The sequence below is a fragment of the Monodon monoceros genome, unplaced genomic scaffold (assembly GCF_005190385.1).
Source record: "Monodon monoceros isolate NGI ecotype Baffin Bay Population unplaced genomic scaffold, NGI_Narwhal_1 Super_Scaffold_20, whole genome shotgun sequence".
NCBI classification, from domain to species: Eukaryota; Metazoa; Chordata; class Mammalia; order Artiodactyla; family Monodontidae; genus Monodon; species Monodon monoceros.
In genome coordinates, this window is record NW_021703777.1 from 3,131,266 (window position 1) to 3,156,241 (window position 24,976).

Here is a 24,976-nt window from a genome sequence, read left to right on the forward strand (position 1 = left end):
TGAAGCCTCCTGCCTCCAGAAGGAAAAATTCCAGGGAGCAGGGCTTTGCCAGTGCCCATCATTGCCTGATAACGAGCTCCTCTAACTATGCCTGGCTCGTTGCAGTCGGTCCGTGAATACTTGTTAAATAATTGAGTAGATGAATGAATCTTACAATTCTGAGGAGAGTTCAGACACTCTTCATGTGCCAGGCTCCTCTGTTGGAATCTATACAGACAGGAACTCAAAAAGTTTTGCGTCCACAAGTTTTGTCCTGACTTGGAGGAAATCCAAACTGAATACATTGCTTAACTCTGCTTACCGTTAGCCTAGGTTTAGTATAATCTCATCCTTCTTCTGTTCCTTGTCATTTCGCTTTATTCTGGCAGTCTTACCTGTAACTGCCGGCAGAAAGGAGTGGCTGTTGAATTAGGACAGGGGAGGCCACCCTAATTCATTTTCTCTCGGCCTCAGTACCCTCAGCTGTAAACGTTCAGTGATGTGTGTGTCTGTTCAGCACAGACTGTAGTTCAGGCCCTTTGAGGCAAGGGAAAGGGTGAAGGAAAGGCAGCCGTGCTCCCTTTTGGACTTAACTCCGGGGAGGCTGGGTTGTTTAGAACAGCAGCTGCTGTGAGGGCGGCTGAGCTCTGGGTGACACAGGAACCTCTGACGACAGCGTCTCACCTCCAGGAGGGGAGCTCAGGAATTAGGCAGCCCAGGGGCGCCCTGCTAGGAGGAGGTAATAGCAGAGGCAGAGGAGAGAGAGAGAGACAGGGTGTGGCATGAGAATGAGCTGAGAGGGGTGTGCAGAGATCACAAGGAGAAGAGGTGCGTGCAGTGGTCGGAGGTGTGAACCTGTCCCTGCGGTAAAGAGGGTCCCTGACAGGCTCCTGGCCAGGGATTGGCGTGATCAGGTGCAAGTTTTTCTATCCTCTTCCAGAAGTTCACTGAGCTGCAACGTGGAGAAGAAATAAAAGGGAAACAAGAGATTGTTGTAGGAAGCAAGACAGGACGATGGTGGTGCAGTGGCATTAGATGAAGTAGGAGAATGTATGTAAATCCCCATCGTAAATCCCCATCAGAGGGTCTCACGCACAGTGGGCGCTTGGCTAATTTTCTAAGTTCTCGTTTCTGCTGAAAGTGAATCGAGCCTTTGAAACTTCTAGGCTGCGGAAGTTAAACTGTTTATAGTAGAGGACATTTTCAGGTTGTTAACGCGTGTGTGCGCACACACGCACATGCATGCACTTATGACACCACAGGTTATATGAAACCCGTTGTAAGATTCCCTAAGTGTATCTTGATTAACGTGATTCTGTTTCCCTGATTTAAACTTGGGATTAATAAATTAATATGCTTACACATACGTGCTTAAAAGTTCAGAGAAAGCAGTTGAAGTTTAAGGAAAGTAAAAGCTTTTTAGAATACTAGATGTTGGTCTTTGTTTAGGAGGAATGTGCTACCTGAGACAGTTGATCAATTGATTATGTAAATAAATCCTTGGAGATGACGAGAAGGTCACGAGAAATGCTGGCACATTGACAGAAGTGAGGGTATTACAAAGGAGTCTCCTTATGGGGTCACACGCGCTCAGCTGTGTCCTAGTCATTCAGACTCGTCACCAGGTGATATGGTGTCTGAGGCTTACCAGTCTAAGCAAACAAGCAAGCAAGCCAAAAAGGAAAGGCGGAGGAAAAGAAAAATCTATTAGCCTTTATGCAGTTTATGCGGGATATATTTTTGATGGCCCTGGGCAATGAGTAATGCACCACAAATGTTCAGTTAATTCTCCCCCAGTGCCCTCTAGACAAAGCTAAAGCAATGAAATTATCTGGTGTGCCCGGGTTGACACACAAAGCCCTTGAAAGTAGACGTTAAATTAGATGTCTTATCACTGAAGTCCTTAGAAATAAATGCCAAAATGAATATGTTTATCACTGAAGTAAAAGGAAAAGCTGATATTCTAGACACATAAAATTAATGCCCACTATTTTGTGTGAGTAACTTAAGAGGGATAACGTATAATTATTTTTTGATTTAAAGATTATTGTCTAGCTAAGTTGTAATACTCATCACTGGAAAAGCGGCAGTTGTGGTTGTGTTTGAGTGAAATCTAGAAATGGAAACATTAGCAGTGGAATCTGAGGTGTCGTTTGAATTCTAGGTAGTCTCGTGTGTGTGTGTGTGTGTGTGTGTGTGTGTGTGTGTCTCACACAGATATAAGAGGAACAGGGTGGGATTTTTCAGTAAATAAAGTTGTATAGCCAGTGTACCCAGAAACCATGACTTAGAACAGACATGGCTTCACAGTTGAGTCACTGCCCGTGGGACATCAAGTAAGATGAGCTACGAGGTCCTTGTTTGTCAATGGCCTCTTGGTACAAGTTGTAATAAACACCTTTTACTCAAGCTATGTGGAATTACTATCGAATATTTCTCCGAAAGGTAACATATATCTGCATTAAGCATTTTAGGAAAATGTTTTAACTTCGTGATGAATGTATTGTGAGCGCTAAGAACCCCCGATCTTTCCATCCCACTCAGGGTGAGGTCCGGCGTCAGTCCCACAGCTTTCCCACATGATTTCACCGTGGCGTCTCTCTCTGCTCTGATTCCCTCTGGGCTTCTCAGGGCTGGTGCTGACTTCTAGCTGTTCCTAAAACACGCCAAGGCCACCGTGTCTTCGGCTTGTGCCCTTGATGGCCTTGTACGTGGGACTCCTGTTTCCCCATGTGTACCTGCAGGGTGCAGGCTTTCACTCCACTGAGGTCTTTGCTCAGAGGACACCTTAGCAGTGAGACCTCCTACCCTCTATATCCCGTGTCCTGCTTTATTAATTTTCAAATTACTTACCTCTGTGTGACATATTCTTTTTTTTTTTTTTTTTGCGGTACGCCGCCCTCTCACTGTTGTGGCCTCTCCCGTTGCGGAGCACAGGCTCCGGACGCGCGGGCTCAGCGGCCGTGGCTCACGGGCCCAGCCGCTCCGCGGCATGTGGGATCTTCCCGGACCGGGGCACGAACCCGTGTCCCCTGCATCGGCAGGTGGACTCTCAACCACTGCGCCACCAGGGAAGCCCCAAATCTATTTTATACTGTCTTTGATTCCTAAGGTACTATGATACTTAGTTGATTTCATTTTGAAGTTGCATGAAGAGCCCAATAATTTTTCATAAAATGTTTAGGAATTGGATTCCTTTGGCTTAGGGATATACTAGACTTCTCTCAATTTTACACAAAGACAAATATAAATATAACATATACTTCATAAATATATGAAATATAAGTATGTGCTAATATATAAAGTATGTATGTATATATACTTGTATGTATGTCTATGTGTATAAGATATAGATCTATAAGGTGTATGTGTGCGTGTATATATATATATACCTAGTAAAATGGTATATATATCTAATAAAGTGGTATGATTAGAACTATCCCTTTAGGACATAACTGAGAATATAAAAACAAGTTTTCTCATCACATTGTCACATCTTCAGTCTTTCTTGGCTATCCCTTTTTTTATTTTTAAAGATTTATTTATTATTTATTTTTGGCTGCATTGGATCTTAGCTGAAGCACACGGGACCTTTGTTGAGGCGTGTGGGATCTTTCGTTGTGGCGCGTGGGCTCTTCGTTGTGGTGTGCGGGCTTCTCTCTAGTTGTGGCGTGCAGGTTTTCTCTCTCTGGTTGTAGTGCGCAGGCTCCAGGGTGCGTGGGCTCTGTAGATGTGGCGTGCGGATTCCATAGTGCATGGGCTTTATAGTTTGCGGCACGCGGGCTCTAGTTTAGGCACTCGAGCTCAGTAGTTGTGACGCGCGGGCTTAGTTGCCCCGCGGCATGTGGGATCTTAGTTCCCTGACCAGGGATCGAGCCCGTGTCCCCTGCATTCTAAGGCGGATTCTTTAGCCCTGGACCGCCAGGGAAGTCCCCCCAGTCATCCTTCTGTCACATCAGTCTCTTTTAATCTTTGCTGAATGCAGCACTTATCACTATTTGACAGTTTTCTTCGTTAATCTTTTATTATTTATCTTGCCCGCTAGTTGTAAGATCCATGAGAGCAGGGAGTTTATCTTACTTGCTGCTGGCTTAGAAAACTGGGACCAGTGCCTGGCATACTGGCATAAAGTGGGTTTTTAATAAATGTGTTTGACTGACTAAAGGAGCTCTAATGTTGATTTTATCCAAATTGCACACAGCACTGTGAGGTCAGGGTGTCATCAGAGCCCTACCTACTTCTCTTTAAGGAACTGAGAATTTCACTGTGGAAGATTTTTTGCAGACAGGTCACAAAAAGTATCATCATATTTGTATTTGTATGAGTTAAGATAACGCTAGCCATTGTATCAAAACCAAGCAAAATACAAGGGTTCAAATACAATAGAAGTTTATTCTCTTTTGCTTAAGATCTGAAGCAAGTACTCTGGATCACTTAGTGGACAGTTTTCCTCTAAGCAAGGATCCAGGGATCCAGGCCCCTCCGCTTTATGGCTCAGTTGTCTAACCTTCGGCGCAAAGCTTCTGTTGTCTTCCGTCAGAGACTCTTGATGCAAGGGGAAGGTCTCGGCGGGTCTGTAGAAGATGCTTATAAGGAGGGTGTGGGCACAGCATCCATCACTTCTGAAGGCGTGAAGTCAGTTGTATGGGCACCTATGGGACTGTAAGGGAAGTTGGGAAATGCAATCCAGCTGTACTCCCTGGAAGAGGAGGACATTGGTGAACAGCTCGCCAGTCTCAGCCGTTTTTTGGCATTTTATCGTATAGAGACCTAAGTGCATTTGCGTTTGGATGTCACGTGGCTTTTGTAACTTTTTTTTAAAGAGTTGAACATTGCTTGTGGGGTAATGTCTTTAATTCTGAGTGAGGCTTTCTTGCCAAACCAACTGTTTATTTTTGTTCAAAAAGAAGGCAGCTTAGGGTCACCCATGGATCCCATAGGAATCTTTTTTCCTCTGCTTTAAACGCTCATTTCCCTGACTCCACGCTCCCTTGAGCATTTTTACAGCTGGGATAACTGCCCACAGTCCCTCTGCAGCTCATCAGAGTTGTTGTCTAATTGGTCCTAGAAACTGCCTTCTCCTATCACGAGCGGCTCCCCTCCATCTCCAGGGGTCTCCACTTCCAGAGCACCGATCCCATGTGGTCCTGGAAAACACGAGAACTCAAGTGTTAGTACCTGTAGAATATGATCAGTATTACTGTATGGATAATCACCAATTTTGCTGAAAAATATATTTATTGGGTTGGTTTTTGTATTAGACAATGAAGCTATGGTGATATTAAAGTTTCTTAGGATATTTCCTGTTTAAATAAGGGAGAAGATGGGTGTCACAGTTGGCTTAGAATATGGCCCCAAATAACAAATTTCTAGAGTCCAGATGCAGAGTGCAATGGGTATAGATTTTGGGAGCTTTGGACCTGGGAGCTTTGGACAAGCCACTTGAGCTGTTTGACCTTCTGTTTCTCCGTCCATTAAGTGCAGTATCTGGGCTCTTTATAAGTATCGGAACAAACAGGCATCAAATATTCACCACGTTGCTCATTAGGTACACATGTGCCCCAGATAATGGGGGAATTATTCCTAACGTGAGGAGAGTATGCACATAGGGTTAGGATTTCTGTAGGTGAAGTGCTACCCAGAAGGTGACTTTTCAGTTACCTGACTCAGTGCCAAAATTTGCCATGTATTTTATTGAAAATACCTTGGACTCAGTGATCTAGACATTTTTTTTTTAAATTCCTCAGAGAAAGGTGTGCTTTTCAGATCACTGGTTATTGATAGCTGCAAATAAACTGAAAAGGAGAAGCGATTACATGGGTGTGTGTGTGTGTGTGTGTGTGTGTGTGTGTTTGGAATGAGAATGGAGTGGCTGTCACTTGAAAACCATCATAAAACTGTGTTCTTTAACAGACAACGGGACATTTCCTTTGGTGATATATACATGTTAATTAACTACCTCGGTATTTCCGTGGAAGATTATATAGTTTGTATTACTTTAGCTCCCAGATAAACATTTTCATTTTGAAAAACTACAACTGTCTTTCAGAGGACAAACTTTTAGTGGTTCTGATATTTATTATAGAACTGTTCTCACTGTGCCAGGTGTCTTTCTTTAAGGTGATGAAATTAGTTGACTAGCTTATTTGTGTGTGTGCCTGCACCCACATACTTTTTCTCTGATTGTCAGATGTTAGGGGTATTGTATAATATATCAGGCAAGATTTCGTTCTGCAAGAGTTAACTACCAGAGAAGGAGTTGCTTTTGTCTCTTACATTATGAGTTTCTCTCTCAATTCATTTTACCTTTTTTTTTTTTTTTAAACAAAAAAGTACTCTTCAGTAAGGAACATAAGGCAGTAATGCCCTCAAACAATGCCAGCTTGGAATGTTGTAAGGGTCATATTGTGGAACGTGGGATGAAGGAGTTAAAGAAGTTTTCTGTTTTACACAGATTTAATAATGATTCTTGGATATGTGATCTCAGAATTGCAAATACTGGTTATTACCATAACATTTTAAAGGTTAGCTTATAAATAGTAAATGATTTTGTAAAGAACCTACAAGACAATGAAAAATCAACCTCACTAATGTTGCACAGAATATCACAAAGAGATGCAAAAAGTGGTGCCTCTCAAACAATTTAGAAGGAATGAAAACTCTATTGGATGACTCAAAAAGTGGCAGTGTGATGTCAAAATCGTTGACATTGGAGATGCAGATTTTGTTTTATGAGTGAGAAATTGTTTTAAATGACTATTTTTCTATATGATTTTGAAATTTGTACAAGAAACTACATTAGTAAATTGATATAAGCAGACATTTCAGAGTTTCATCAGTATTCATGAGAGTTTTCAAGTCAACCAATAAGTCAATAAATAAAGTTCAGTGCTTAAATGTATTCAGTACAGGGCCAGGCAGCCAGGAATCTCTCTCTGCCACCTTTTCACTGTGTGATCTTGGTGCAAATAGCTTAACTTTTCTGTGTCTTAGTTCCTCTTATCTAAAATAGTCATAATAGGGCTTCCCTGGTGGCGCAGTGGTTGAGAGTCCGCCTGCCGATGCAGGGGACACGGGTTCGTGCCCCGGTCCGGGAAGATCCCACGTGCCGCGGAGCGGCTGGGCCCGTGAGCCATGGCCGCTGAGCCTGCGCGTCCGGAGCCTGTGCTCCGCGACGGGAGAAGCCACAGCAGTGAGAGGCCCGTGTAGCGCAAAAAAAATAAAATAGCCATAATAATAACCTACATCATGAGATTCTTGTAAGAACAGGACTGGTGCGCGGGTGACCTTACTGTTGCCTTACATCTTGGAATAGATGGTACTTAGATCATACACTTTCTCCTCATACTAAAGGATTCCACTTTTCTGGTTTGAAGTGAAGTTCACATGAGTTTCCTATTCAGTGCTTTCTATGGATGTCCGATAGAAAAGGCTTCTTAAAAGTATTTGCTTGAAAACATCAGTCGTGTGACTGACAGCTTTTCAGTCAGTTTACTAGTTTTGCTTATTTATTTTCCTCAACAGATGTCCGAGTTGTTCTGTGTGTGTTCCATTTATCCTTATTTCATAAATGTAGGGATTAAATTTTAGATTGTAATTCATGCCACTGTAGCCAAGGAAGTTTATTGTTCATTCATAGGTCACCAACCCTAAAAAACACGCGGGTAGCCTTTCTCCCCTAGGGAGAGGGCTGGGTCACCACCACATTTCAGGAGATATTTCTAACATATAAAAAGACTTTAAGAATGGTCCACATCAAAAAATCTTTAAAAAATAAAATATAATATGTAGACTTTTGGGGGAAATATATATAATAAGTAAAGTACTATAATGGTGGTGTTAGGTATGAGAGTGTCAAAAATAAGTTAGTTTTTTTTTTTTTTCCCATTGAATTTGGAAACTATCTGACCTAAGATGGAAAAACGGCAGAGGGAATGGAAAGGGAGAGAGACAGCTAGCTGCAGGTGGATTCTACAAGTTATTTCATTTAGTCACTGGACAATGTTATATTAATTTTACAGAGGAAACTAAGGTGCACAGAAGTTAATCAACTTGCTCAGGGTTGCTTGACTTAGCAGGAAGTTGAACGGAAGATAACTTGATATGTACAATGAGACTTATGTCTTTTGAGCCTGCCAGGAAGCTGGGAGAATATTAAGTTCTTACAAATTGCTAATCTTTTGGCAGGTTCCTCCAGTAAATATAAAGCAAATTGAACCGTCCCTTTAAAGCATAGTCATACCAACATTTTAAAATGTCTACATGTATTTTAATGAGAAATATTATTAAATCTATCAGTTTATTAAATTATTATCTCATGACCCTTTGGGGAAAGCTTTGTTTCTTGCCTTTATGTATATTTACAAACAAAAGAAATTGTATACTGTGCATAAATCTTTCTCTTTGCTTTGTGGAATACTGATGGATGAAGTATTATTTCAAGGATGAGTCCTGGGTCGTGAGCACGTCTTAACGGGATATGAGAGAAGTAAAAATGATTTCTGATGAATAATATTCAGGAGTCCAAATGCTTACTTTTTCTGGTGTTCCTAAAGAAATATTATGGGGTAGAGAAATAAAAGTTGACCACAGTATAAAGTGGTCTTTAAAACGAGCTACCAAATAATATTCCTGCCTATGCAAGCTGTATGTAGAAATAGGTCAGAGCGTGTCGGAACTCGTCGTATTAGAAAAGATCAGTTTTAGTAAAAGAAAAGCTGTGTGTGTGTGTGTGTGTGTGTGTGTGTGTGTGTGTGTGTGTACACAGAGAGAAAATACGACTTGCTTTTAAAGTACAACCTTAGTCCCACCGTGGCTGAAGGAACAGTGTCTGGAGCTGGGTGATGACTGGCCCCTGAGGCCCTTTCTGAGAGCAGCTTCGTCCCTGCTGGCATCCAGACTAGATTCCAGGGGCAGGAACCCACAGCTGGGAGCCCCTGTGTCTTCCACGAGTCTGCACGTGGTGGTTTATGGCCGACACCCTTCTGTCTGGTTCTGGGTGCCAGGCTCTCCTCTGAGTGCTTTCTACCCAGTCGTTCACTTAATCCTCACCACACAGGTCTTTAATAAATGATGAAGGAATGGGAAATAGAGGAGACTATTTTCACTGACACCTCAGGAAAAAATGGGCAGTGTGTCCAGGAGTATACCAGCTCCTCCCCTCAGAGCCTGAAAATATGAGTGTGGAAAGCGCTCACAGAGCTCCAGGGATGATCTGGGGAGAAGAGCACTCATTTGGGTAAATTCTTAGTGTTGCGTCTTAACATGAAGCTGGTGTTCAGTCACTAAGTGTGATACTCAATTTATCTTAGTACTGTTGTTACTCAAGGTGAACCGCCAGGGAGGATTGGATAGATTCTAACCGTTACGCCAAACCTTGTGTGTTCTGTTGTAGCAATTTCTTGAAATAAAAGTGATTCTGGGGTTTGTTGGGAAATTTTTAGTGAGGTAAATTTCAACTGATGGTGACAGTGTTTTTTTGTTTTGTTTAGTTTTGAACCGTTGGATTTCTCAGCAGTCCTACGATGCTAATGCATCATGGAACATACAACTCTACTATGTTTCCATTACATAACCAGTGTAATGTACCAATGTATTACCAGTGATATACCAGCCCTTTCTTGTAGAGCTGGAAAACATAAACTTAAGAAGTTTTGGGGAGGGAGAGAAGGAAGGGGAAGAAAGGAAATGCCCTAGTCTCTACTATGTTAGCACCACTTTGAGGAATTTTACCAGTTCAGCAAAGTATTTATTTAGCGGTGTCAGAGATTTCAAGGCATCCTCACCCGCTGGATTTATGTTCAAAACAGAGTTCATTTATTAGCAGGTACTTTTATGAATGCCAATCATTAGATTAATTAATAAACCAAAGGCTATCAAATGCCTGTTCGTATATGAGCCTTAAGTCTTCTCTAGTACTTCTTACTTAAAGCTAATTGTTATAGCACCCCTGTTTCTCCCAAAAAAGAAAACAAAACAAGCTATCATTTAATTGATACCCAGATTTTACAAAACTGTGATTAATATTGTTTATGCTTACTTTACGCATTTAAGAATCTGATTTAAATACGTATTACCATTGTTGTTTCTTATGTAATGAATAGTGTTTCTGGTGAAACTATAATTCAGTCATTTGCCTGACACTAGTTTGTTACAATTGTGATTCACGAGTGCCCTATCTTTAGGAATATAGATTGCTTGATCCAGGAAAAATGTGAGCAGTAATATATTCATACAATCAAATATGAAAATAAAAGCATTTAAATGACAACAAGAAAAATATAAGAGATTTCCTTGAATTGCGTTCGTAATGAATTGCTGTTAAATATTGAATATATTGGTGTTAAGATCAAAATGTATAAAATATATTAATTTCCCCTTTAATTTATTTAATTATTATTTAATTTTATTCAGGTAACTACTGCATATAGCCCCAGCTTCAAAAAATTTTCTTATTGTTGTGCAGAATTTCTGTTATAAGTGGTGGCTAGAGCCACAAGATAATTCCCAGCTCCATTTAATCGGAAATTTGATTAAACAGCATGATGATAGTAACTTAAAAAGGCCCTGGATCAAGTGTAGAAAAGCTGGGACAAGTGAGTCTTTTGTCCTTGGCGTGTGGCCCCCTGCTTCGGTATGTTTTGCTCAGACAGTGAGTTACTGGCTCCCAGCGTTCGGTGTTACCCTTTTGCCCTGAGGTTGAACGCGGTGCCTGTGCCTGTGTTTGCACCCTGACTCCCAGTTCCCGGCCGGTTCGTTTCCTCTGAAAGAGCCGCTTCCCTTAGGCCTGGGCTCAGGTCTCCAGTCTGTAGACTGTGAGGCTGGGCCGCACCCGTGCATTTCAGGCTCTCTTCTCTCGCGGCAGACAAGCTCCACACCCCTCCCATTCCACAGCCTTGGCCGACGTGGCCTGTTGATAGCGTTTAATCACGGAACTCTCATCCCCATCTATGGGGAAAAATGCGAAGCTTTCTCAAGCATGGCATCTGTTCTCATACAAAGAGATATTTAGCTAATACTGAATTTTATATGCATTAACTTTAACATCATTTCATTGTCTGCAAAGCACACAAGTGGTGGTGGGGAGATAAAAAGCCACATTAAGAAACTATGTTTGAGGGAGTTCCCTGGCCGTCCAGTGGTTAGGACTCCGCACTTCCACTGCTGGGGACCGGGGTTCGATCCCTGGTCGGGGAGCTAAGATCCTGCAAGCCGTGCAGCGTGGCCAAAAACAAACAATGTTTGACTCATTTTTCTATTGTGCATGACAACTACTACAATGACTTTTGGGGTATTAGAATTTACATTTGGAATTGGGGGTGCCTCATTCACCTTGATATTTCCTGTCCCTAACAGAGTGTCTGACATAGCAGCTACTTAATAAGTATTTATAAAGTAGAATTGAATTCTTAAGAATGAAAGTGTTTCTTCTTTTCTCTTTACACACAGATTTTATGGTTCTTAGCTTAACAAAGCCACATACTTCTGCTCTTTGTGGGTGTAAGTGAGCGTAGATGAATAGATTGTGGACTGTCTCTTCACACTCCACAATCTGTTTAGAGCTTTAGAGCTTGAAGGCTCCTGTGCTTTCCCCACAGTGCATTTAGTCAGGAAAGATGACCAGTTGATGGACACTGTCCTGCGAGACTTGAGTAAATAAATAACTGTCTGGTGAGTAAAAATTCATCAGATGGATACATCTTTATTTGACATATTCAAGTTAATTTTTAAAAATCACACTGTGTGGCACATGTCATCTCTATAAAAGATAATCGATAGAAATCAGTTTATTGTTCCGTAAGTACATGTATCGACTGATGCCTTTTAAAGTCGCTGAGCTACGGAGTCTTGGTTCTTCAGTTGCCTTTTGTGGTGAGTGACTGCATTCAACGAAACCAAGATGAGGAAGGGTGTTTATCCTGGCTTTGAACCCATTGTTTTAATATCTGACATGTATCACTCAGCTACAAGTAAAATACAGCTTGGCAAACTTTTGTCTTCAGACTGTTCCTGAAGAAATCCTGGAAATATTTCGCTATTCTACATTGTGAATAAAATATATAAATTCTCAAATTTGGGGGTTTTCGCCTATCTGTTCCTTGCAGGGAAATTGTTATTTTCCCAGTTTTATCTATTTCAAATCATCTCCAATTATCAGTTAAAAAAACATTCATAGTGAGATATACATCATTCTTGCAATGATTTCACACATTTGAATAAACATCTCACTTCTCTGAGCTTCTCCAACATTTTATCTGTTTATTTAGCATCTGTTTATATGCCCCCCAATAAATTTATGTTTAAATCTTTTCTTTGTATATTTTGTCTCCCGTGATGTTAAAAATATTATTTCTATGCAGACTATATTAAATGGTTTTTTTTTCTGAAGGAGTATAATTTTACTTTTTTAATTTTTTTAATTTAATTTTTTTATTTTTTATGCAATTTAAAGGTTGCTTTCCATTTACAGTTATTACAAAATATAGGCTATATTCCCCACATTGTACAGTACGTCCTTGAGCCCATCCCATACCCACCCCTCTTCTCCACCCGCCACTGGCAGCCACTAGTCACTAGTTGTTCTCTGTATCTGTGAGTCTGCTGCTTTTTTGTTATATTCACTACTTTGTTATACTTTTTTAGATTCCACATGCAGGTGATGTCATACTGCGTTTGTCCTTCTCTGTCTGACTTATTTCACCTAGCACAATGCCTTCCAAGTCCATCCGTGTGTTAAGTACTATTAAGTGTCATAATCCGTTTATTGAGTCAGGTCTGAATGGTTGTGGGTGTCAGGAGCCTGCATCACGTCCCCTGTGGGACTTATTCTAAACTCTGAAGTGGCATCTTGGTTTTGGAAGGGGAGGAGGGATGAGGGTCACAGGAGAGAAGGCAATATTGCCAAGGCAAGCTCTTACTTAAGTTTGATTTTAACAGTTAGTCTTTATTATTTATTATTCAGCAGCCAAATAGGATCAATATGCCAGCAGGAAAGAAAGATATTATCAGTGTGCAGGGTGTCAGTTAGCATATATTTTGAAATGTCAGGTTTATTATTGGCCAATAGTGTCTTCTAAGTGTGATGCTATAGATACATAGTGCCCTTTTTGAATTCAAAAGAATTGCTAATAACTTACGAGCGTAAGATTTTAAGGGCAGCGTTTTCTTAGCATCTCGTTCACTAACTAGCACACAGTAAGAGGAAGAGGGCTCAGTAAATATTTGTTGAATGGGTGAATGTTTCCTTTTTCAGTGCATTTTCTCTGCTGTATGGGGGGTGATAGAAGCACTTGGGGGATGCTGAGGGAATCTGTTCAATAGGCGCAATTTTTTTTTGGAGTTTAAACGTGAACAGGTAGTATCTATGTGTCTGTGATAGGTAAATGTTGTCCATAACCTTCTCGACTCTGCGTTCTCTGAGAGCATACTTTCCTGTTTTCTCCGTAGTGCCTGTGTAGTTACTTGTATAACAATACACTTTGTTCTAAGATGCTCATCTTTTTAACCTTGAAACATCATTTGGGCATACATGAACCTCAAATCTGTTTTCTTATTTAAGCTGTCTCTTGCCACAAAGTTGCACTTTGCTGGCTAACAAATAGTAGAAGACTGATTTGCTCATTGGTGTATAATTTGAAAGTTGTAGCCCATTGGATTCAGTGCTCACCAGGTTAATCTTAACTGCCAAACCCACCTATTTAAGCGTTGAATTTAGTATGATTTAAGGCTCATTGAATGCCCATAAACTTTACAAATTCATTTTGTGATTTTTGGTAAATAGGACAGTATTTAGTCATGGTGAATTTAAAAAATGAAGGACCTTTCCTGGCCTGGAGTAGAGTGTGACACAATTTGTAGATGCCTGCTTGGAGTTCTTGGTTCCAGCTGTAACACAGTTTCTCCTGATCCTTCCCCAGCTTCCTGCAGATTTCACAAAGCTACACCTCACCGACAGTCTCCACCCACAGGTGACTCACGTCTCCTCCAGCCACTCAGGATGTAGCATCACCAGTGATTCTGGAAGCAGCAGTCTTTCTGATATCTACCAGGTAGGAAGGTGTTTTCCTTGTCATTTGCTTCATTTTCATGTATTCTGAGGAGTTCTGTGATTTTTCATGGATAGAATCTTAAAGGTAAATATATGTGTGTGTATTATATATGCACACATGGACATAAAATGTTAATGTTTATGCTTCACACAGACATGTAGTATGTTGTATGTTTGTTTTAGGAAGTCGAACTACAGTCTAAATGCATTTGCCTCTGCTATTACCAGTTACCAGAATTTTAAATGGAGTGGTTACAATGGAAATGTGTCCCCGGACTGTAAATATTTTATTAATTTGACTGTAGGTGTACTAGATTGATGACCCTTTCTTGAATAAAATTGTAGGGGGAAACTTCAGAATTATGCTTCCATACTAAGTTTTTCTTAATAAAGTCTTGGGTGTGACAAAAGGAAGAGATTATTAAGATTCGATCACTGAATTATTTTTCTTGCATTATTTGTATTACCTATAGACTTACATGTTTCAAATAAATTCTTATGATAGTGATGGATAGAAAAACTAGAATTATGGAATTTCAAAAATGTTTTAAAAGCAAAATAATTTTAATTGTTAAGGAATAGTTCATTGGCTTAGAAAATGCAAATTTAGGAAAAGTGACTGAAATATGCAAAAAAAGGTCCCTTTTTTTGGTTACAGCTAATATGGGATTTCAGATGGTTTCAAACAAAAAGAATGTAATACTCACTTTACAAAGTATAATTCTTGGCTCCTTAGGAATCGTGATATGAGATGGCGGCAATCTCAGGCCGCAAAAACCTTTCTCTAACAATATTACAGTGTTTCTGGATCATTGATACATTCAGACAGCGCTCAGTTTCTGTCTTTTTAAAAAATTACTAAAAGTATCTAAACAGAATACCATCAGGGCAAAACATGTCTGTTTAAGTCCTAAATTTAGTAGATCTTAGAAAGTGAATTTTCTTTTCAGGAGGCATTAGGTACCCACTTTTCTGTAATTCAGAGGTGTTGTGGAGAGCTCACTGGCTAATAAGTGATAGCCACAGATGCAATTATTTGCAGATTCTTAGCTGATTAAGAACTTTTTTTTATTATTTTGCAAAAAGAAACATAATGACCTGGCCCTTTAAAGTAACTTTTTCAAGTTTCTACTTTGAGGCATTAAATGTTAACTTGTAATTAAATCTTTAGGAAGTAGTCCCATTTTCAAATGTTAGAGGAGGAAAAGGTGGTGGATCAGGGTAAAATTATTCCCCCCCCCTTGCATAATGCCTGTTTTTAGAAGTTGATTTTTTGAACATTTATTCAAGAGTATCCCTTATAATAGAACAATGCACAGTAGAAGTAAAAGTTGTGCTTTAGCTTCTGTTAATTGAAACATCGTGATAGAGCCTTTGTCTTCTACACTTTGAGATGATCACGTGCTTTAAAGACCTGTAGTAGGAACACAGCTTGAGGTTGTAGCAGTTACCCCTGCTGTTCTTCGGGTGTAATTCCAGGCTGAATGGAGCCTCCTGGAAGGTAAATTTATAATAAGAATGAAGTGAGTCGTTTGTATACTTTATGGAGGCGTATTCTGAGGGGAACTTCAGCTTTATGTTATTACCTTGGGTAGGTTGGGGAAGGGTGTGATTCTTGATGGTACTTTGGCTGTCCCCAGCCCCCATCAGGCTGTCTGAGGATCCAGACTGTGGTGAGAACTCCACCTGGTTCTATGGGGGTTGGAGTTTGCAGCCTGCAGTCCGGCTTTAGCTTGGGGTGTAGTTGGAAAAGAGGACCCCTGCGTATTTTGATTCATTTTAGTTGAGTTTCACAGCTGTTCATTTCAAACTTGACGACAGGCATGTAGCCTGGTAAGTTTGTATCCTTCCTAAGGAAAAATCCATAGATGTAACTAAGGATTTGGTTACTGACTGTAGGACTAACATTGACTAGAGATCCCCTATTGTCTTTAAATCAGAAATTCTAAAGGTGAGAAGAAATCTGCCGGCTGCGCCTGGTTTGGCGACCAGCCTTGTGTTTGAATCCTCTACTCTCTTCCTGTCAGTCAGGTTGATTCTTGAGCGGCTCCAGTGATGGGCAGCTGTCTCCCATGGCGACCCCTTTCTCGTGCATCCAGTTCTGACTTGGGAGGAAGCTGTCACGTTGGAGCGAGTATAAATGCTCAGGAGATGGATACAAAGAGGTTGTCATGGAATGCCATGTGCCGGAGAGAAAAAGTTAGAATAATTTTTCTGAGAGAGCTGGAGGAGAGGAATTCAAGAGCAAAGTGGAATCACTAGCTTATTTAAGAAAAGAAACCTCCTCTCTTTTAACAGGGGCATATGATGGTGGATTTGGAGTGGGGAGTTTGGGAGGTGAGCGAGTTTCTGCCTGGTGTCTCTGAGTTCCTTCTTTCAGAGTGAGAGGGTTGGCAGGTGGAGAGTCTCAAGGAGAGACACATTTTGAAATCATAGTTTTGGAGAGAAGGGGAGCAAATTGACCAGGGCATCAGAGGCTCAACTGGGTAGGTGCCCTCAAATGCAGAGTGATCTCCCTCTGCCCTGGTAAGTAGTTTTCTCCACAGTGAGCACAAAGAAAGCAAAGATTTGGCTTCCCCCAGGACCGCCTCTTTATTCAAGGAGCGTAGTGGAAAGACAGACGGAGCAGCACAGCATGCCAGGCTCCTTGTAACGCAGGGCTTTGTTTTTGCAGGCCTTCTGTCCAGAATTTTCTCTCCTTTTCGGCCTTCATTGATCCCTTTCGGCCTTCGTTTCCAAGGACCGCTTTCTCAGAGAGTTCTTCCCTTCTTACCCTTTGAAACGCAGGTCCTACATGTTGGTCCCGTCCCTGGCTGGTCTTTTAGACTTTAATTGAAGTGATTGTCGCTTTCTAAGTTAGGTTTGTCCCCCAGCATGACTGCTTCAAGAGACAGGGACTTCTCTTCTTGTCTTCGTCTGCTCTCTAGAGCCTGGAATAGGGCCAGGAAGTCGTAGGCCTTCAGGAAAGACGCGTGGAAGGAATGGGACTGTGGTGTTAGACTAGGGGGCAGAAGCTGGAGTGTGAGAGCCAGGCACGAAGCTCAGAGAGCCTGGAAGACTGAGGAACACGCTTGTTTGAAAAAGGGCTGCCTTGGAAGGCAATGAAAGCAAGCTGAAAAGCGGGAGGCTACTGGTGACAGAAAGCAGAATGCCTAAGCTGGTGACACGAGACAATGCAATTTCCAGTCACGGTAAGGTCCTGGTTAAATGGCGTGATTATCAGAGCAGTGACTTGGGTGGACTGGAAACAACTACGAAAATAGGCAGACTGATGGAACAGAGTTCAAGCAAAACGAAATTCACGTGTAAGCATGCAGTATGTAATAGAGGAAACCTCAAATCAATGAAGTGATGGATTATTCAGTAAATGGTCTTTGCGGGAGGGGGGCCCACTTTAATGACCATACTTCATATCATAATTAAGATTAAATTCCAGATAAAGAGTTAGCAAACTTTTTTTTTTCTTTTTTGGAAAGTATTTATTTATTTACTTACTTACTTACTTTACTTTACTTACTTACGGCTGCTCCGCAGGGCATGTGGGATCTTAGTTCCCCAACCAGGGATCGAACCTGAGCCCACAGCAATGAAAGTGCCGAATCCTAACCGCTGGACCGCCGGGGGATTCCCAGGAGTTAGCAAACTCTTAATGGTGTAATGAATGATCAAAACTTTTAATAATTAAAAGAGCAATTGAGACAAAGATTTAAAGTCAGACTTTTAACTCACTTACGCAAATTATAAGAAAAATACTTCACTCATAGCATAACGATATTCAAAGGACAAGGGTAGGTAATTTGCAGAAGAGAACATGCACGTGTCTATACCTTAAATAAATATTTAAGACATAAGTAATTGAGTATATGAGGATTTAAATATGACACTATTTTTCCTATCAAATTAGCACAGACTTTCTTACTTATAATAAATATTTGTAGATAGACATTCTTACACCTGTTAGGATTGTAGCTTTTGGAAAGAAACCTAACAATTTACATTAAAAGCTGTAAAGAATTGTTCTTCTCTTTTAGGTAAATCCTATATTGAAATTTAAAAAAAAATTCCTAGTGTAAAATTAGGAAGAGCATAAATTATGATACACAAACTGGATTTAATGCAAGCATTATACTTATTTCCAAATATATTTTCATAGTTTATGCATATATATGGCTTTGTCTGCAGTGCCTACTCACTTTGTTGTCTCAGTTAAATTAGCATCAGCGTTAGCCTTCACCATAAATTTCTAGCCTAAATTTATATCAGGGTCTGACTCAGGTGCTATTTGGGTTACATACGCATGTTTGAAATTCTGCACAAAGTTTGTTTCAAGATTACTTATAAAGCAGCCCTCCTAAACATGGGGATATGTGTGGGTGTGGGATATTTAATAGGCAAGAAGTTTTTTCATAAATGATTTTTAAGTACTTAATGATAAACGTGTAGTAGTTACATTGTTTTTTTTTTAAATTAACACTTCACTGGCGCTTTATGGCATTTAATATTTCCTCAGTTTCTTCATTTACTTGATATCCTTAAAAATGCCAAATAAACTGGTTTTAAGAACTGTATTCATAATAACAAACTATATTTAGTCCCTTTTTATTTAAATAAATCATAGAGCTTTCAGCATTGATCTGAGAATATTAATAGTTTTTTTGAGAATAATACTATTTAGCTGTAATGTGCACCTAAATCTATGTTATGTTATATATGTGGAAGGTAAATTAATTTAGAACAGGAGTTCTTTGCCTAAATGACATTGTTCTATACCTTTTATTTATTTTTTATTGAAGTACAGTTAATTTACAATATTGTGTTAGTTTCAAGTGTACAGCAATGCGATTCAGTTATATATGTATATTCTTTTTCAGGTTCTTTTCCATTATAGGTTATTTCAAAATACTGAGTATAGTTCCCTGTGCTATATAGTAGGTCCTTGTTACCTATTTTATATATAATAATGTGTGTATGTTAATCCCAAATTACCCACATACCTTTTAAATATAAAGTGTGTGCATATCTTTATTGAGAATGAAAGGGTTTAAAGTCTAGCATTATCTCAGTAATATTGTACTTTGGAGGAAACTAGAAAATAGCAAGTGTTTTATGTTTATATACAAATGTAAATTTTATGTTTTATGACTTAGCAAAGCAAGACACATTTTATTACTTTATTATATTTTAACTATTTTCTTTATGAAGACAGTCTGTTTGGAAAACTGGGTGAAGTATTATAGTGCAAAGTATTTAGTAGTTTGTGTTGGTTGGACCCGATTTTGAGTCCCGGCACAATTACTAGGTTTTGTTTCGTTTTGAACAATTTAGTTAGTTTCCCTTCGTGTTTTCTCATCTGGAAAATAGTGGTAATAATCCTAATTTGCTGAATTGATATGAAGATTATTATGTACTAAAAGCATCAAATGTAGTGCTAGATACACAGTAGTCATTCAATATAGAATCACTGTGTTTATAATTATCGTGTGAGCCGTGTAGCCAGAACTTAATGGGTGCAGTTAGCCTGAGGGAAATTTTTACAGTGTGTAAGGGGTTGGGATATTTAACAGAGTGTTGGGGGGGGGGTTGGCAAATTCTGCCAGTGTAAATTGCGTGCAAGGCTCATTGCTGGGGTAGAGGGGTGCCGGCACAGAGGTGGAAACGTGTCCCCTTGAGGAAGGGACTTTAATGTGGCCTGTAACTGGCTTTCTTTCCCCATATTCGATGCAAGAACAATCCTGTGCATGGTGAAATGTAACTCCAGCTTCCTGGTGACAAAACTGGGTCTACAGAGGATCAGCGACTTTGATAAAGCCTCTCGATGAATGCTAGAGCTCAGATTTGAACCACTAACCTCTGCTTTGTCTGTTCATTCAGCGGATGTAAATGCAGTGAGTCCCAGGTTCCGCGCACTCAAGTTTAGCCCTCTCCCCACCCGCCGTAGACCAGTCAGTGCTCACTAAACCTTGGACTCCACTCAGCCTCCAAGGGTCTCGTGGTTCACGAAATTAGTAGATTCCCAAAAACTTGTTCATTGAGTTCTATTTAAGATGTATTATTAAAAGGAATTCTGTAGTATTTTAAAATAAAAATGGGTATTTTATTTTATTTTGAATTTTATTTTATTTTTTTAATACAGCAGGTTCTTATTAGTTATCTGTTTTATACATATTCGTGTATATATGTCAATCCCAACCTCCCAGTTCATCCCACCCACCACCACCCCCCTGCTTTCCCCCCTTGGTGTCCATACGTTTGTATTCTACATTTGTGCCTCTAAAACATGGGTATTTATTTTAAATAAAAATAATCTTCTAAGTTACTGGTTTCATAAATGTTATTTTATGAATAGTTTCTTAAGCAATGGAATACACATAACAGGAATAGAAAACAACTAATGATCGTTTACACAGATGGGGTGGCGGGTTCAGTTTTGGAGAGATTAATCCAACTCACATTGGAAAACCTTTTTGTTCTATTTAAGACTTAAATATCATTCATTTAAATGATAGGAATGATTTATTTGGGATGGTGTAAAATATATCTTTCATCTCTTACCATATGTTAGATGTTTAAAAGTTAAGAAAAACCTTAAGTTATATCGCTATATTACTTAAAAGTGTTTTGTTCTTATTTTTATCTTCAGTAGTGCCTCTTTACTCTAGGCTAATATTAAAGAATGTGGATATAGAGGACCGATTGTATCTTTGAAAATATAAGGTGACGAATAATAATCTTTGAGGTTAAGATGAAACTGAGGTGAAAATGTACTCATAGCAACCATTAGCAAAATGTCACATTTGTAGGCGTTAGAAATAAGGTGGTGATAACAATAATATTGGCCTAGTTTCTCTGCTCACAGCCTTGGCATACCGTATCACATCCAGTGCTGTTTCAGTGTCATTCTGGAATCTAGAGACGATTTAAGTTAGAGATATGAGCAGATACACACTGCTGTGTATAAAATAGGTAACAACAAGGTCCTACTGTAGAGCACAGGCAACTATACTCAACATCCTGTAATACACCATCATGGAAAACAATATGAAAAAGAACATGCATGTATATGTATAACTGAATCACTTTGCTGTCCACCAGAAACTAACACAACATTGTAAATCAACTATACTTCAGTTTTTTAAAAAACCATAAATGAGAGGTGCGCTGCTGACTGTGCCACAATTAATTAACTCTCTGGCCTTGGCTGCAAGGCCGTGTTGCTGTCCCACCTGGAGCATCTCTGCTCACCGTGGTCCTACCCAAGCAGCAGTATTCACTAAGGCCACTGCTGAAAGAGCTTTTGTAGAGGTTAGACTTTCCATTTTCACTCATGCTGTCTTCATTAGGTATTCCGTCTTCAATTATTTTCCCCATAGGTTTTTCTTATAATGTGTGATAATTCTTATAATGTATGGCGTAATGTATGTTCAGGAAATCGTACGTAAGGAACTGAAATGTGATTAAAATTCTTTTTGTTAAACTTCAGAAAGTATTAACACGTACTTGTATTGCTTCAAAATGTAGAATTAAATATTCTATGATATAAACCAAGACTTCAGAAAGCTGAAACTTTGTTGATAAGAAAATAATATGGGACTTCCCTGGTGGTCCAGTGGGTAAGGCTCCATGCTCCCAATGCAGGGGGCCCAGGTTCAATCCGTGGTCAGGTAACTAGATCCTGCGTGCGTCCCACAACTAGGAGTTTGCGTGCCGCACCTAAGAAGTCCACATGCGGCAGCGAAGATCCCGCATGCCGCCACTAAGACCCAGAGCAGCCAAAACAAGCAAATATATATATGTGTTCTTAAAAAAATAATACAATTTATTCTTTAAACATTGATTTAAACTAAATGGTAGAAAAAGTATAGATCCTTCTATAAGCTGCACTCATGTGTTAAGTATCTCTTACAAAGAGGCAGGTTAGGTTGTAGTTATGACTGGAGCTGGAATTCCTGGCTCTGTTCTTGATTCCACAATTACCAGCAACATGATCTTGGAGAAATAATTTCTTTTTACCTATATGTTTGGAGAATAGTAAAAGTCAGTGACTTACTTCATAGGACTGTTGAAGGGTTAAACAAGTTAAATGCATGTGAGGCACTTAGAGCAGAGTTCCTGGCACACTGTCAGTATTTGGTGTTGGCCTTCTGTTATTAGGTTCAGCGTTTTATATTTTCATCTTTCATTTATTTATTTTAATCTGTATTTGCCTATTCTTAAAAATAAGCTGTCTTTATTGTCTTTGAAAATCATGTGGACTGTGAGTTATTTGAAGTTGGTAAACTTTATGTCTTCTACAAAATTAATAGTTTTACAGCAAAGCGTTTCTAAGCGTTTACTGTTTTATCTGGAAAACCGCGTTTGTGATGTTCAAAATGGATATAGTTGATATTTAATTGTGCTCATTCTTAGTGTGCTTAAGCAGTTAGTAAATTCTGGGCACATGTGTCAAGTGAGGCCAGTATGATACATAGCACGTGATCGTTGAGATGATCATTACAAAAGCATATAGAATAGCCTAGAAAGGATAGCGCATCTGTACTTGAGATAGCTCAACAGAAGAGACCATTTTGAAACTTGTGACTCTTGATTCGGACTAAATATTTGTTTTTAATCACAGAACCATAACAGGCCTTGGAGTCTCTTTCCAGAATTAAAGACAAATTCTAAAAAATTTAAGAGATTGGGTCATTGCATTTATTTAACATTTTTTTCAGCACTAGAGCGTAGCTACAGATTTGCAGCTATGAATAAAGACAGTAGCATACTTAGACTTCCTTCCTTCTCTTCATTCCTGTTATACCTGGTTCCTTCAGACGTTCCTGAGCTAATTTTACGTTTGCCTCATTCTTTCTTGATCTTGATTACTTGAAATTTGGTTTGTGCTGCACACACGAGGAATGGGAAGAAAGACTGTGTCACCTACAGGCATGTAGGGTCTTTCACACCTTTGGTGATGTATAGTTGGAGAGTGGACACTGGGGTCATCAAAGTAATTATTAATGTTTTGTTTGCGTAGTTATCAGGTTACCTTTGATTTGGGATTCACTTTTTCACAAAGACCGTCTAATAAGAGAGAAGTGGTTCAGTCTTCTTGGCATTAATAAGTCTACACCTGTTCTTTGGGGGAAGGAATTGTGCAGAATTAATTGTCACCCTTAAGCTCTTAGCTTAAGCCATTCTCTTTGAAAAATGGAGTGAAAACAGATACTGTCTTTTTCTTATTCTGCTGTGTTTCAAATGCCGTATGACAGGTAATCAGAATTACTGATAGTCATTAATCCTAACCACAAATTCCAGCAGTGATAAAAATCACTCATATTTTGTTGAAGTAATTCTTTTCTGTAGTGCCTAGTGCATGACTGTTTGTTAACACTGAATACGTGTAACTTAGTTATGGAAAGTTAATATGAGAAAAAACAATATTTCGAACTAGACTTGTTTTTATTTCTTTTGGGCACAAAAGATTTCCTTAAGAAAGTTGGTCTGTCTGTCTGTCTATACATCTATCTATTTATTTGGGGTCTGTTTTAAGGCCACAGAAAGTGAGGCTGGTGAGATGGACCTGAGTGGGTTACCGGAGACAGCAGTGGACTCTGAAGATGATGACGACGAAGAGGACATCGAGAGAGCCTCGGACCCTCTGATGAGCAGGGACATCGTGCGAGACTGCCTGGAGAAAGACCCCATCGACAGGACAGACGATGACATCGGTAAGTCTGGGCGAGAAAACGAATCTCATAGCAATTTAAAGAATTCAGAGGTAAGACTGTGTAATACAACGGAGCCCAAGAATAGTAGGCTCTGAAAGGTCATTAATGTATCAGTCAGTGTTCCTTGGCATTTGTTGTTGAAAACATTTTTGAAACAATTAATTTTACTCAGGCCATAGCTTCAGGAGACTACAGCTAATAAAAGTTGCTAATAAAACCCTTCCACACGAGCCGTTCCTTAGCTTACTCTCGGACAAAAAAAATAAATATAGTCTTCCAAACATTATTACTTCTATTAATCGTCTTGCGCGCACTATTTCTAGGAAGCTCGAGTTTTTCTTTGTGAGAACATCAGTCGGGTGGTGGTCGGGAAAACCGTCATGCAAATGACTTTTCTTCTTCTCTGGTTCCGTAGGAAGGTGAGCCTCAGGGGAAGAAGAGAGCAGAATGTCAAGTGAGCCCCGCGTGAACCTGGGGGTTGAGGCTTTAAGTGCGCCCTAAGGTTAAGAGTCTAAGTGGCTTTGTGTCCACTTTTTCCTTCCCCGGGGTCGCCTTTACCCGGCTTTGCCGTCAGAGTAACAGTTGACTGTGTAATGGTGCTGTAGCATTCATGCCTGCCTGATGGGCCCTGCTCCTTCCTTAGATGCCGGGGGCAGTGAGAGCAGCTTCCTCTGAGAGCATCTCTGCCCCGTAGTTCTGGAATCTGATTGTCTGCTCTTCCACACCGTCGGCTCTTTTTGGGCCAATATGTATTTGAAAGAAATTCAAGGAACTGGGTCTAGTGGGATTAGATATAGGACAGATTGGGCATCATCGTATGTGAGTGGCCGGTTGCTTGTGTTTTAAGGGAGCCAATATCATGTATGAGGAGGCCCTGGTACCGTTTAAGCACTGCACGTATGCTAGGGAATTAAAGATGGAAAACCAGAACCTTGGATTAGGTATCTAAAGTATAACTAAAGCCATTGATAGGAATCGCTAGCTCTTTAGAGATGACTGCTGTGTGGAGTGAGCATTCGGTCATCGGCGGATGTGACTGAGCGCCTTGTGTGGACTGAGGGTTTCCTAGGTCCTGGCAGACCAGTGGGAACAAAACAGGGAGCCCTGGTCCTGCTGGGGTCTGAGGAATAAAGTGGGGGAGATATTTCGGGGAGTGCAGCGAACAGGGGGCTGTTTTAGGAAGGAAGGACTGTCAACGCCCTTTTAGAAGTTCAGACCCAAAGGAGGTGGTGGGAAGCCAGCC

General features: G+C 40.0%; 1 protein-coding gene across 6 annotated transcripts in view; it reads left to right on the forward strand.

Annotated features, from left to right (window-relative positions):
• Nucleotides 1-24,976, forward strand: part of RAPGEF2 (Rap guanine nucleotide exchange factor 2) — a 244,588-nt gene that overhangs the window by 175,657 nt on the left and 43,955 nt on the right. For all 6 annotated transcript variants that reach the window (XM_029234931.1, XM_029234929.1, XM_029234930.1 and 3 more), the window contains 2 exons: nt 13,896-14,027; nt 23,556-23,733. In XM_029234931.1, coding sequence (XP_029090764.1) covers nt 13,896-14,027; nt 23,556-23,733 — 310 coding nt within the window. The remainder of the gene's footprint in view (nt 1-13,895; nt 14,028-23,555; nt 23,734-24,976) is intronic.